This window comes from Myotis myotis, unplaced genomic scaffold (assembly GCF_014108235.1).
Source record: "Myotis myotis isolate mMyoMyo1 unplaced genomic scaffold, mMyoMyo1.p scaffold_m19_p_5, whole genome shotgun sequence".
Classification (NCBI taxonomy): domain Eukaryota; kingdom Metazoa; phylum Chordata; class Mammalia; order Chiroptera; family Vespertilionidae; genus Myotis; species Myotis myotis.
The window spans coordinates 13523994-13536638 of NW_023416357.1; the positions used below are offsets into that span (position 1 = coordinate 13523994).

Here is a 12645-nt window from a genome sequence, read left to right on the forward strand (position 1 = left end):
TTTGAATCCTGCTAGGAACCAAAACCAAGAGTAATGATTTCTGATAATGATCTGATAAATTACCTACCATAAGCTCTTTCTGCTGGCCTTGTGAGTCACACTATGTTAGGAAAAGTTTTACTTTCTTTAACATATTATTGTAAACATATCTTTGATATATTCTTTTACATATTATAATATTTATATATTTTATTTACCTATCCTTGAAACTAAAGTTACAGAAACTATAAGACAAAAATGTTAACTCATTTTAAGTCATCGATAAAAGAATGAAGGATATGGACAAATAATGTCAACTTTAATATCCTAGGATATGCCTTAAAATATAGTCTTATCTTAAAAAGTACTGGACAAATAATGTCACTTTATTATCTAGAATATGCCTTAAAATATAGCCTTATTTTAAAAAGTATTGGACAAATAATGTTAACTTTATTATCTAGGATCTGCCTTAAAATACAGTCTTATCTTCAAAAAGAAAGGCACCCCCTCTCCCCCCATTGCTCTGGCTGATCATCTAAATTGAGAATTAGGATGTTGCTGGAGGAGCTACTGAACTTATAATAAATTTGAGAACAAACAACGTACAGACAGTCCTGACTTATAAAGGTTTAACTTACGGTATTTGGACTTAAAGTTGGTGCAAAAGCTATATGCATTCAACAGAAACTGTACTTCACATTTTTTATTTTGATCTTTTCTCAGGCAAGTGATACGAAGTACAGAAACTCTCTCCTGATGCTGGGCTGCAGCCGTGAGCCGAGGCTCCAGCCACGCCATCACCAGGGTAAACAGCGGATACTCTACAGTGTACTGCGTTGCCGGCACATTTTAGACATTACGTTTTGTGATTTTTGCATCCCATCTACAAAATGCCCATCTGTGTCTTTTGCTTCTGGTGAGAAAGGAGAGAGAGGCAATTACTCTTGAGATGAAAGTCAGGAGAATGGCCCAGTGGTAAGCTATTGTGTTTTGAGCATGTTTAAGGTGGGCGAGGCTGAGCTATGATGTTTGGTAGGTTAGGTGCATTTAATGTAAGGATCTCTGGAAATAGTTCACAAAGCTACAAATCAGTGACAGTTAAATTTAATCGAACGGAACAAAATATTGATATTCACTGTTGTCCACAGGAAGTATCTTAACAATCAGGTGCACAGGGTTTCCTGGTAAATTCACTGCTCCACTCTTCCTGTCACCTGTCCCCACCTGTCCCCACTCTGTCCTGCACAATCGCTCCCACACGCAGCTGACCATTGTGTTCTCTTGGTCAAGATTCACAATAGCTTTCTACTCCTAGAGACTCAGGTCTATGTTCCTAACTCTGCATTTCCTGAAGTCCCCTAGGGTTATAGACCACCTGCAGATCCTGGAATCCCCCCGTGTCCGTGTCAGAGCACGCCTGCCACTCTTTCTGGGCACAGTGCTCAACCACTGCATTGACTGATGAAGTCCTTTCTCTGTTTGGCCCAACATCCCCTGATTCTTGAAGACTTTTTGACCACACTGGCTAAGTTCATCACCCTCTCCCCAGCCTTTCCTTCCCACTACCCTAAGATATTACACTAGGGTTTATTGTATGGGTGCCATTTTCTTGCAGTAGATTCTGAGTTTCTGAAAGGCTGGGACTTCCATATTTATCTCTGCCTCTCTGGGCACACAGCAGGGACTCAGCAAATCCTTACAGATAGGCTGTTGAAAGGCAGGCACAGCACACAAAGAAATTTCTTTAATTTAAATAAATTCTGGGCTTTGTTTGAAAAATGAAGAATGTAAATACCTCACATATTGAAATCTAGAACCTTCCATCATGCTATAAACATTTGCGACTGTTTTGGTGTGTTGCCAACATTGGTTCTAAGTAGGTAGCAAATAACAGTAGAAATTTATTGAAACCTTTCATTTACTGAGACTTAATTCGATAAATTAATTGTAGCCCCTTACCAGGGCTGTTTTCTTCCTCTCTTTGTCCACCCTGCTTATCAATGTGGAATGATTCATAAGCACATTCAAATAAGAGAAGATAAATTATATTTCTTTCTGTAGAAGGGCAGAAATTAAATTCAGGGGGAAGTGAAATATTCACCATACACTGATGAGTTTGGCTTTGTTGCTCAAAGTGGGAAAACCCTAACTCTGGTTGTATCCACACTAAGGAAAGTCAGTGTGGTTATAGGAAACTCTTATCTAAATCAGATATCCTCATTTTTTGCTCCCAATGATGTGGTCACTCCTGGCCAGTAGCAGAAGCAGCACCTGTGTGCATGAACAGAGATGAATGGACCGGCATCCCATTCTAACCTCTTTGCTCTAGGTCACATCCCAGACCCTAAGCTCAGACAGATGAGCTACGAAAGGGATCTGTGAACCCACATTGGTCTAGCTTACCATATGAGTTTTCATCGAATAATGTTGAATGTATGCTCAAATTGGCAGTGGCCTACATCCTTATCTCAACCACCATGAATATTTAATTATGTTGCTATATTATTCAGGGAGAATTTTACTTGATGGCGCTAACCAGGTCTTTGCTGACTGTACTTCTACAATTGATTCTGAGGCACCCCCGTGATCTTCGTTAGGAATGACGACAGACTACAGTCAGGAATGCTCTGAAGGAAAAGATTACTTGAATAGTTGCAAATAACTGAAATCAAGTATAAAGGGTCAAAAGTGCCTGCAGTTTTAGCTTTGGGAGAGTTTCATTTCTTATGCTGCCACAGGATGTTTCAGGATGATAATAGACTTTAAGAAGTTATAAAATAGATGGCTCAACAGGGGGGTTTGGAGAGCTGTACATTTGGCTTTTGATGGAGCCTATCCAGAGAAACCATGTCCAAAGATCATTATTTTGTGACCTTGAGGGAAAGCAAACTCGCCGGAGGATTTCCTATTCCTGCCCATGAATGCATGTCGATGTTTATGGAGGCAGACTCTCTTTATCTCCCTCTATGCATGCACATTTCACACAAGCACACACGCCCCTCTTCAACACTGGAGGCCGAGAGCACTGCTATAAATATTCATGAGGTAATTATTATTAATGTCACCAAGGTGATTTTGTTCCTTCTCAACAGAGACGGGTTTTTGCACCTAGAAACCAGTCAACTGTAGGAGAAATGGCAGCTTTGCGCCAGCCCAACAAAAGCAATCCTGCATGTTTTACTTTTGAAATATAGATTATTTGAGTAGATATTTTAAGTTATGTTTTGCCCTGCCCCATCATAAATCTTATCCAGTAGAGAATTCCAACTCTGGTGTACAATGCAACATCCTTGGGAGCACAGTTTCTAGAGTTTGGGAGAACTTGATTATTACATTCTTTACTAAGAGCAAAAATTAAGCAAAACATAAGGATGATTCAAAGATACCTCAAGAGATTTCTGGGAAATGATTTTTATAAAAATGCATTGGGAGAAAATTACAACACATTTACTACTTTTATTATTGAAACTATTCATACAATAGGCCTTATAAGATAGCTATTGTAAGAATTATAGGTTCTTGCAATCACAAAGAAAATTTTAAAAAAAGCTATTGGCAATAATTAACTAGATCCCTATGTATATAGGTCATGGACTCGCCCCCAACCACCAGCTGACCTGCCTGGTTATCCTATGTGCATGATATGCCATAACATGGGAAATTACTGGAAAGTACTATTTTCCATTAGAGAAAAAGAACTATTTTGGTTGAAATGAAAATGTTCTGTTTTTTTGCCCAAGACCTCATAAAATATGATAAATAAGTTGAATACTGGTATAGGTACAGGACAGCGGGAGATGCCTACACCTCATCAGCACCTCACTAGAAATGTTTTCACTAACTTCTCGTACTCCATTGCCATATCAGCAGTCATCCTTTCAGACACTTTGATCTTGAGTAAAACAGCAATTAAAGTTACAGGAAGAGCCGAAACCGGTTTGGCTCAGTGGATAGAGCATCGGCCTGCGGACTGAGAGGTCCCAGGTTCGATTCCGGTCAAGGGCATGTACCTGGGTTGCGGGCATATCCCCAGTAGGAGATGTGCAGGAGGCAGCTGATCGATGATTCTCTCTCATCGATGTTTCTAACTCTCTATCTCTCTCCCTTCCTCTCTGTAAAAAATCAATAAAATATATTAAAAAAAAAAAAAGTTACAGGAAGAGTGAACATGTATGATGACAGCAGGAGGCGGCAGTGACATGGGACTCACCTTAGGCATCCAGTGGCATTTCGCAGCACCTGTGAGGAATGCAGCTGTATTTTTCGGTCGTCCTGAAGGGGTGAATTTTCCCAGCCCGAGTGGGGGATGATCACGGCATTGGTCAACACTGCCAGGGTGTCCTGGATGATTGGCATTTTGAGAGCATCACAAGATGAGAGATTCCAAAGGACTCCTGCAAGATAGACACAAACAGAGCTTTTGGATGGCCACTGTTTTCTCTCATCTCAAAACGGTTTTCCTTAATCAGGTTAACAGCATGAGCAGAGGGATTAAGGTAGTGTGTCCTAGAGTGCACCTTTAATTTTAGAACATCTATGTAAACCCATTAAAAGAGTGCTGTGGCCCGGCCAGTGTGGCTCAGTGGTTGAGCATTGCCCTATGAACTAGGAGGTCATGGTTCAATTCCTGGTCAGGGCACATACCAGGTTGCGAGCTTGATCCTCAGTGTGGGGCATGCAGGAGTCTATCTCTCTCCCTCTCCCTTCCTCTCTGAAATCAATAAAAAATATTTTTCAAAAAAAAGAGTGCTGTGACTATCTGACAAGTGGGTAGAGAAACTGTGACATGATTAACTTTGTTCCATCAGGGAGGCTAAAAGGTTGAGAGATTTGATTGACTTGAGGATACCAATCAGGCTTCCATTTCACTATTAATACAATGGACCCAAGTACCCAAATTCTAACCAAGACCAAAGAGCAGTGAAAGTTGTCTGAATCGGACTACCAGGGTATGTTAGTCTTCTCCAAGACCTCTGTATGCACATGTGGTCTGTCTGATTCACTTAGTGTCCATGGAGAACCAACCATCATTGCATGACCTTATGAGAATCCAGCATCAGGTCTGATGACGAAAGGCTTAACAAGAAATCTAAATTTCCTGTCACTTGTGACAGTTTTGTCAGCCTTTCCCTGAAAGCAATGCTTAAGGAGGAGCTACAGATTGTTCTTTCTTATATAGCAACAAAGAGAGCCGTAGGCCATGTCTTCCAAGGACAGAGCATTACAGTTATAATGCAGGCCGAGCAAAATAAAACATTTTTAGAACAGATGAAATATTTCCAGTTTCTACATATTTTAAAAAGAGACTTTAAAATGGCATTAATCTTAGAAAGGCCATAAGTACTGAATATACATATAATAATATCACTTGAAAATGATTTTAAAACAATTATTCTTTTTGTTGTTCAAACAGTATACATAGAGGGAAAAGAAACTGAAAGTGCTACTCCATTTTACAGTAAAAAAGATTGCATTCTCTCTCAAGACTGACATAAATAGACATCATCATTGCAGATATTGGGGAAAAACAGCACAGTTGTCTTGAGAAACACATCTTCAAACTTACTTGTTTAATAGGTTTTCAATAATTTCAAACATGCGATTGTATTTTTTTCTACTCCCTAACAAACAGACCACATTTACTTCTGAAATTTGCTTTGCTAGTTTCTTGCATTGCGCATATTGACCTATCAAAGCATATTAACACTAATCTGAAAGTCAATAGTGTTAGATTGTTAATAACTAACGTAGCTAACACTTTTAAATTAAGTCTATAAACATGTGACTTTAGAGACAAACTCTTCCCACTACCTTTCAAAGTAACCTGTGCTGGGAATTTTATTAAAGTAAATGAAAAGGAAACAACATGTTGCCTTGTATGTACAAATCAATCCTTCAGTACAGGGGGCTGGCTTGAGGGCAATTCCTGCCTGCCTGTTCTTTGTAAATGAAGTTTTATTAGAACACAGTCATGCCTGTTCATTTACAAATTGTCTATGGCTGCTTTTTTTCCTATAAGGGAAGAGTTGAGTTTTAGGTACAGAGACTGCAGGACTCACAAAGCCTAAATAACTTACCATGATAGAAAGATTTTTACCTTGATAGAAAGATTTGCCCACTTCTGGGTTAGCATCAATATTTTCTCTACCTTTCTGAGTTGCATGTTTGCATTGCTAGTAAGATCCTAAATTGAGTATGCAAAAAATATTCAATGGTACACAGAAGGTGCTTAAAAATATATTTGGATTTGGGCTGATTTGAAATATTATCATATATATTTATTTTGTTTTAAATACTATATGAACCTGTTTCTTTATTCATCCCATTGAGAAATGTTTTATGAAATTTTTGGTAATCAAAATGATTATCTTTGTTCATTTGCAGTTTCACAAAAATGTTCTTTTTTTAAGTAATTAGTTTTTCATTTTTAAACAAGCACATTAAAATGAAAGTAATATCTACCCTAGAATTAGAGGATAACTTTGTAAAATATCACATTAAAGAGTTTGGGACTGTTCTTCTAAGTAAACAATGCAAGCATACAGAAAAAAAACAGAAGTTTCTTTCATTCCAAAGTCCTGATCTGAAAATACCAAAACATGAAAATTGAGGTTTGCAAATGTTTTAAATTATGGTTGATATGCTGTGCTAAAAAAACATACTCCCTCTAAAAACTAAATAGTAGAATCAATGGAGGGAGGAAACTAAGATGGCGGCTTAGATAAACACCGGGAAATTGCTGCCTCCCACAACAACTTCAAAAAAAACAACATAAAGACAAAACGGACATCATCCAGAACTACAGGAAGGCTGGCTGAGTGGAAATTCTACAACTAGAAGGAAAGAAAAGCACGCTGAGAGCCAGATGAGCTGCGGAAGTAAACTGCAGAGGTACGGAGGCTCTCTCGCGCGCGCAGAAAGGGGCTGGCACCTGAGGACGTGGCTGTCTTTTTGAATCGGGAGGGAGTCACAAGCTCCCGACTGCTCTGAACTCCAGTTCCGGGAAGTCTCTGGGGACCCAGGACTCATACGGGGAGAAACTGGACTGTCTGGGAGCGGGCAGAACTTGGAACTTGAGGGCAGCTTTCCCTCAGAGGTGCTTGCAGCAATTACCCGGACACCTAGACGCGGGCCCCCTTAGGGCAGGCCTGAGAATCTGCCATAGCTGCTTGCTCCGCCCTTTGATTCCCTGAGACCCCGCCCCACCCAGGCTGCAGCAGAGGCTTTTGCATATGAATGCCCCGGCCCTTTGCAACCTGATAATTACCTAACTGCAGCTGGGCCAGACAGACCCAGAACTTCCAAGAGAAGGCCCAAGGCCCCACAGCACCTTGCATTGCTTCACAGCTGGGCCTCATCAGGGTACCTCCAAACTCCAAAAAAGGAAGGGGAATCTGCAGTTCTCTTCGTAGCTCCTGCTGTGTAACCTCAGGCAGAGGCTAAATTAGCAGCTCCTTAGATCCAAGAGCCAGTGTACCCAGTGGTCAGGGGGGGGACCATCCAGATTACAACTCCTCAGATCCATAAGGGACACACTCAGAGTGCAGACTCAGTGAGCACCAAAACCCCACTGAAGCAAGTCTTGCCCCAGAAGGGGGTCTCCAGCACAGAAGTTCTCCCACTGCAGACACAGCTGATTCTCACTGCCAATTGGCCTGGAGGTCAATTCCTCCCAGTGATCCTACAACAATCAAGGCATAACTACAATAAGACTGTGCAAAAAGCCCACAAGGGGGTACACCAAGAGTGTCCACCTCAGGTAACTGGGGAGGCTGAGCCACTGGGCCCTACAGGACACCTAGCACACAAAACCACTCTACCAACACAGGGAAGCATAAAAAATGCGGAGACAAAGAAACAGGTCACAAATGACAGAAATGGAGGAAAGCAAACGACTGGATATAGAGTTCAAGGCCACATTTATAAGGTTTTTCAAGAATTTTATGGAAACCACCGATAAATTTAGTGAGGCCCTCGATAAATCTAGTGAGACTCTCGAGGATATGAAAAAGGACCAACTAGAAATTAAGCATACACTGACTGAAATAAAGAATGATACACAGAGATCCAACAGCAGAAAAGAGGATCCCAAGAATCAAGTCAAAGATTTGAAATACAAAGAAACAAAAAAGACCCAACCGAAAAAGAAAAAAGAAAAAAGATTCCAAAAATATGTAGATAGTGCAAGGAGCCTCCGGGACAACTTCAAGCGTACCAACATCAGAATTATAGGGGTACCAGAAGAAGAGAGAGGGCAAGATATTGAAAACCTATTTGAAGAAATAATGACAGAAAACTTCCCCTACCTGGTCAAAGAAATAGTCTTACAAGTCCAGGAAGCACAGAGAACCCCAAACAAAAGGAACCCAAAGAGGACCACACCAAGACACATTATAATTAAAATGCCAAGAGCAAAAGACAAAGAGAGAATCTTAAAAGCAGCAAGAGAAAGACAGTCAGTTACCTACAAGGGAATACCCATACGACTGTCAGCTGATTTCTCAACAGAAACCATGCAAGCCAGAAGAGAGTGGCAAGAAATATTCAAAGTGATGAATAGCAAGAACCTACAACCAAGATTACTTTATCCAGCAAAGCTATCATTCAGAATAGAAGGTCAGATAAAGAGCTTCACAGATAAGAAAACGCTAAAGGAGTTCATCATCACCAAACCAGCATTATATGAAATGCTGAAAGGTATACTTTAAGAAGAGGAAGAAGAAAAAGTAACTCTTACCATTTGTCACAGCTTGGATGGAACTGGAGAGCGGATAAATACCACATGATCTCACTCATTTGTGGAATATAATGAGCAACATAAACTGATGAACAAGGACTGATCCAGAGATGGAGAGGCATTGATTGGACTGTCGGGCCTTGGAGGGAAGGGTGGGGGTAAGGGGGAAAGATCAACCAAAGGACTTATATGCAAGCATATAGGCCTAACCAATGGACATGGACAATGGGGGGGTGAGGGTATGAGCGGGGGTTGGGGGGGTAGAGGGTAATGTGGGGATAAGGACACATATGTAATATCTTAATCAATAAAAAATATATTTAAAAAATAAATAAATAAATAGAAACTAAATATAGTAAAAGGGAGACTTTTATAATTTTACATGCATGAAATTTAAAGGATTGTAAAGGGATTTTATGATAATAAAGCAATTTTTACTATTTCCTAACCATCAGAAAAGAGGTCAGAAGAGGGGAAAAGAAAAAGAAATATGTGAAGGCCTAATATCTCATAGGCAAAAAATTGGAAAAGAAGATGGGATCCAAGGTAATTCTTTATTGGGCTTTTCTCTCCTTTCCTTTCTCATTAATTCATTAATTAGAGTAACCTAATTCAGAATCATGCATGGACAGATGTTTCCTAGTTCACATTCATTCCACCTTCCAGGCTGGCTCCATCTGTGCTTCACATCCCAATGAACTTATCAGAATGCCTGACCCAAATCTCCAAACTTTCCAGCTTTGTTTCTATCTGCAGCCCACAGCAATTCCTGAACTTATGAGAACTACAGGTGGATCTCTGACCACCGACAGCTTTACCACCTCTGTTTGGACGAGGACTTGGCAAAGTGGATGAAATGTGGCAGACTTTCTTTTGGGGGGAGTTCAGCAAACTAGCTGCAGGGGGCCCTCAATACTTAGAATTTTCATTAGATTATGCAGGCACCAGAAATAAGCTTGAGTGTAGAATCAGCAGCCTCAGGGGACATTTGAGATAATGGGCAACATGTCTGGCAGGAGTCAAAGGTGGGAAACAAACAGAGACACACACACACACACACACACACACACCCCATTAGTATTGGCCAGAGAACAATTAGTGGACAAAAATGAACATACTTAGACATTCTTTGTGAACACATGAGAAATAGGTGTTTTGCTCAAACTTGTCTTCACTCCTTTCTCTTTCTTCTGTGTTGGTTTAAATGCCCAAACATTTCCGACATTCCTTTCAAATGGTGGAGCCCAATCCTTCTCCCCATGAGTGATTCACTCTGACCAACAGAATATGGTGGAGGTGACCGGGAGTGACTTCTGAGATTAGGTCATAGATTAGGTCATGGCATCCTCTGAGCTGTCGCAAATGGCTTGAGGGGCAGCCTGTTTCCTGTGTGAGAACCCCAAAGCATCACAATGGATGGGCCCAAGTGGAGAAGAACTCAGGCCTCCAGCCAGCAGCCACATTGAGGGATGGATCCTCCAGCCCAGACCAGCCTTCAGCTGCTGGCAGCTTCATGAGGGGCCTGACCAAGAACCAGCCAAATCTGCTGCTCCTGGACTCCTGACACTCAGACTGTATGCGGTTAATGTTTGCTGTTTTAAGCTGCTACAACTTGGGGTAATTTGTTATGCAGCAACAGTAGTTAATGTCCCTTCCCTTCCCTCTCATCCTCCCACTCTCCTTTTTCCTTTCTCCTGCCCTCTCTGTTCCCTTTGTCTATGGGGCTCATTCTTCCCCATACAACACATTCATCCCCTAGTTTCTCCTCATTCTAACTTAGATCCATTTGTTCCCTCATTCCTTGCAAGTCCCCTATCCTCTTATTGAAGTCTATCCTGAGAGTATAGAAGACACAGGAAGGAGGATCCAGCTCAACTTTGTAACTACATTTAAAATGAATTTTAACTTAGATTGCAAGTGATATTTAACTTTTAAAAATGTGTCCTCTTTATGTTTGAAATTTATAAATGGCTGAACACTTTCTTTAAGTTGGAATAATCCTGTATTAGTTTCACACTGCTGCTGTAACAACATTCCACAAATGTAGTGGCTCAAAACAACACAGATTTATTATCTTAGCTTTCCAGACGTCTGAGTCTCCAATGGAACCCAAGACTGTGCTCCTCTGGAGACACTAAGGGAGGATGCCCTTGTCTTTTTAGGCTTCTAAAGGCTGCCTGGGTTCCTTGGCTTGAGGCTGGCGTCACTTTCACCTCAGCATCCACATCACTTCTCCTTCTCTAACTCTGATCCTATTATGACACTGTGGTGACATGAGCCCACCTGGATAACCAGGACAATCTCCCCACCTCCAGATCCTTCACTTAATCCCATGTGAAAAGTCCCTTTTTCTATGTAAGAAAGCATTCACAAAATCTGAGAATTAGGACATCCTTCGGGGACCATTATTTAGTGTACCACACATCCCCTTAAAGCAGCAGTTCTCAACCTGTGGGTCGCAAGCCCTTTGGGGGTCGAACGACCCTTTCACAGGGGTCGCCTAAGACCATCGGAAAACACATATATAATTACATATTGTTTTTGTGATTCATCACTATGCTTTAATTATGTTCAATTTGTAATAGTGAAATTGGGGGTCACCACAACATGAGGAACTGTATTAAAGGGTTGCGGCATTAGGAAGCCTTAAAGCATTCTGTTATGCTTAAAATAAACCTCTAATTGTAGCTTCATGATCAGGACTTTCCCTAAATTTACTTCAGTCAGATCCTTTCATTCACCATTTGCATTCCATGCGTATTAAGGACCTGCTGCTGTGTGCCAGGCTCTGCTGGATCCATTGGGCACATTAGTGAATGGCATCATGGCCTTTTATTACTGCAACTCCAGTCCCTATGCTCTGGCCATCATGGCCCTACTTCTTGTCTTTGAGCACACAGACTCATTTGTCAGGCAGATCTCTTGGACTTCCTGCTCTCTGTCTGGACCATTCTTTTCCAGGACTTTCCAAGGTTGATCCTGGCATCTTTAAATGTGCCAAACTCAGAGACACTTTTCTGGATCAGTCTAAACTACCTTCCCAGACACTTGCTATCAGATATCCTATTTTAATTTTCAGCAGAGGCCTCAGCATGAATGCCTACTTCCTCTGCTTTTTCATTCTTCGATTTTCTGTCATTCGCTCGCTCACTGTTCTTCCTCACAAGGTCCCAGCCATGAAATGAAAGCAAGGACCCTGTCCGAGTGCTCACAGCATACAGAACACAAGCAGCACATAGAACATGCTCTGACACACACTAGGTGCTCACCAAATAGATGCCAAATAAATAAGAATTAGTGAATGGATAACACGACCCTTACAGGATGGCATGTGCTCCTAGCATCAAACATTCTTTAAGTATCATAGTGCTAGCAAAGCAAAGTGACAAATAGCAAAACATAGTGCTAGCAAAACAAAGTGAAAGAATAAAATACAGATGCAAGATGTAATGTTACAAATAATAAATCCAAATGAGAATACAAAGTGTCATTTCAGGGGATTATAACCTTTGACTCTACAGAACTACATTTAGCTAGTAGAAAAGAATTTACATCACTAAAAAACATTAATCAGTTCAGCATTAGAAGGCTTATCTCCAGTGCTTCATTTGAGTAATTGTCTTATATTAACTCTCTCATAATTCAAATTAGCCAAAGCAATACAAAAAATTCAATTCATGGAAAAACTGTGGAGTAAATTGAATTCACAGTGGTATTCAGCAGCCATAACAAGCTACCCCATTTATTCTTATCTGAAAGTAACATAGCTATATTTTAGCATTTTGGTTGATGATCACTAACAAATTTTAATTTGCCCGATGAAAATATGCTAAATTTTTCCAGATTATAATCTGTAATAAAATTGTTTTTATTGCATCTTTCCCTAAATTATATGTATTCAATAGCTTTCCTTTATCAGTATAAAA

The 12645-nt window shown here is 40.5% G+C and overlaps 1 protein-coding gene across 3 annotated transcripts in view; it reads right to left on the reverse strand.

The window, feature by feature from the left end:
• The window catches only part of CTNND2 (catenin delta 2), a 795027-nt gene that overhangs the window by 149561 nt on the left and 632821 nt on the right, over positions 1–12645 (reverse strand). For all 3 annotated transcript variants that reach the window (XM_036310692.1, XM_036310691.1, XM_036310693.1), the window contains one exon: positions 4193–4376. In XM_036310692.1, coding sequence (XP_036166585.1) covers positions 4193–4376 — 184 coding nt within the window. The remainder of the gene's footprint in view (positions 1–4192; positions 4377–12645) is intronic.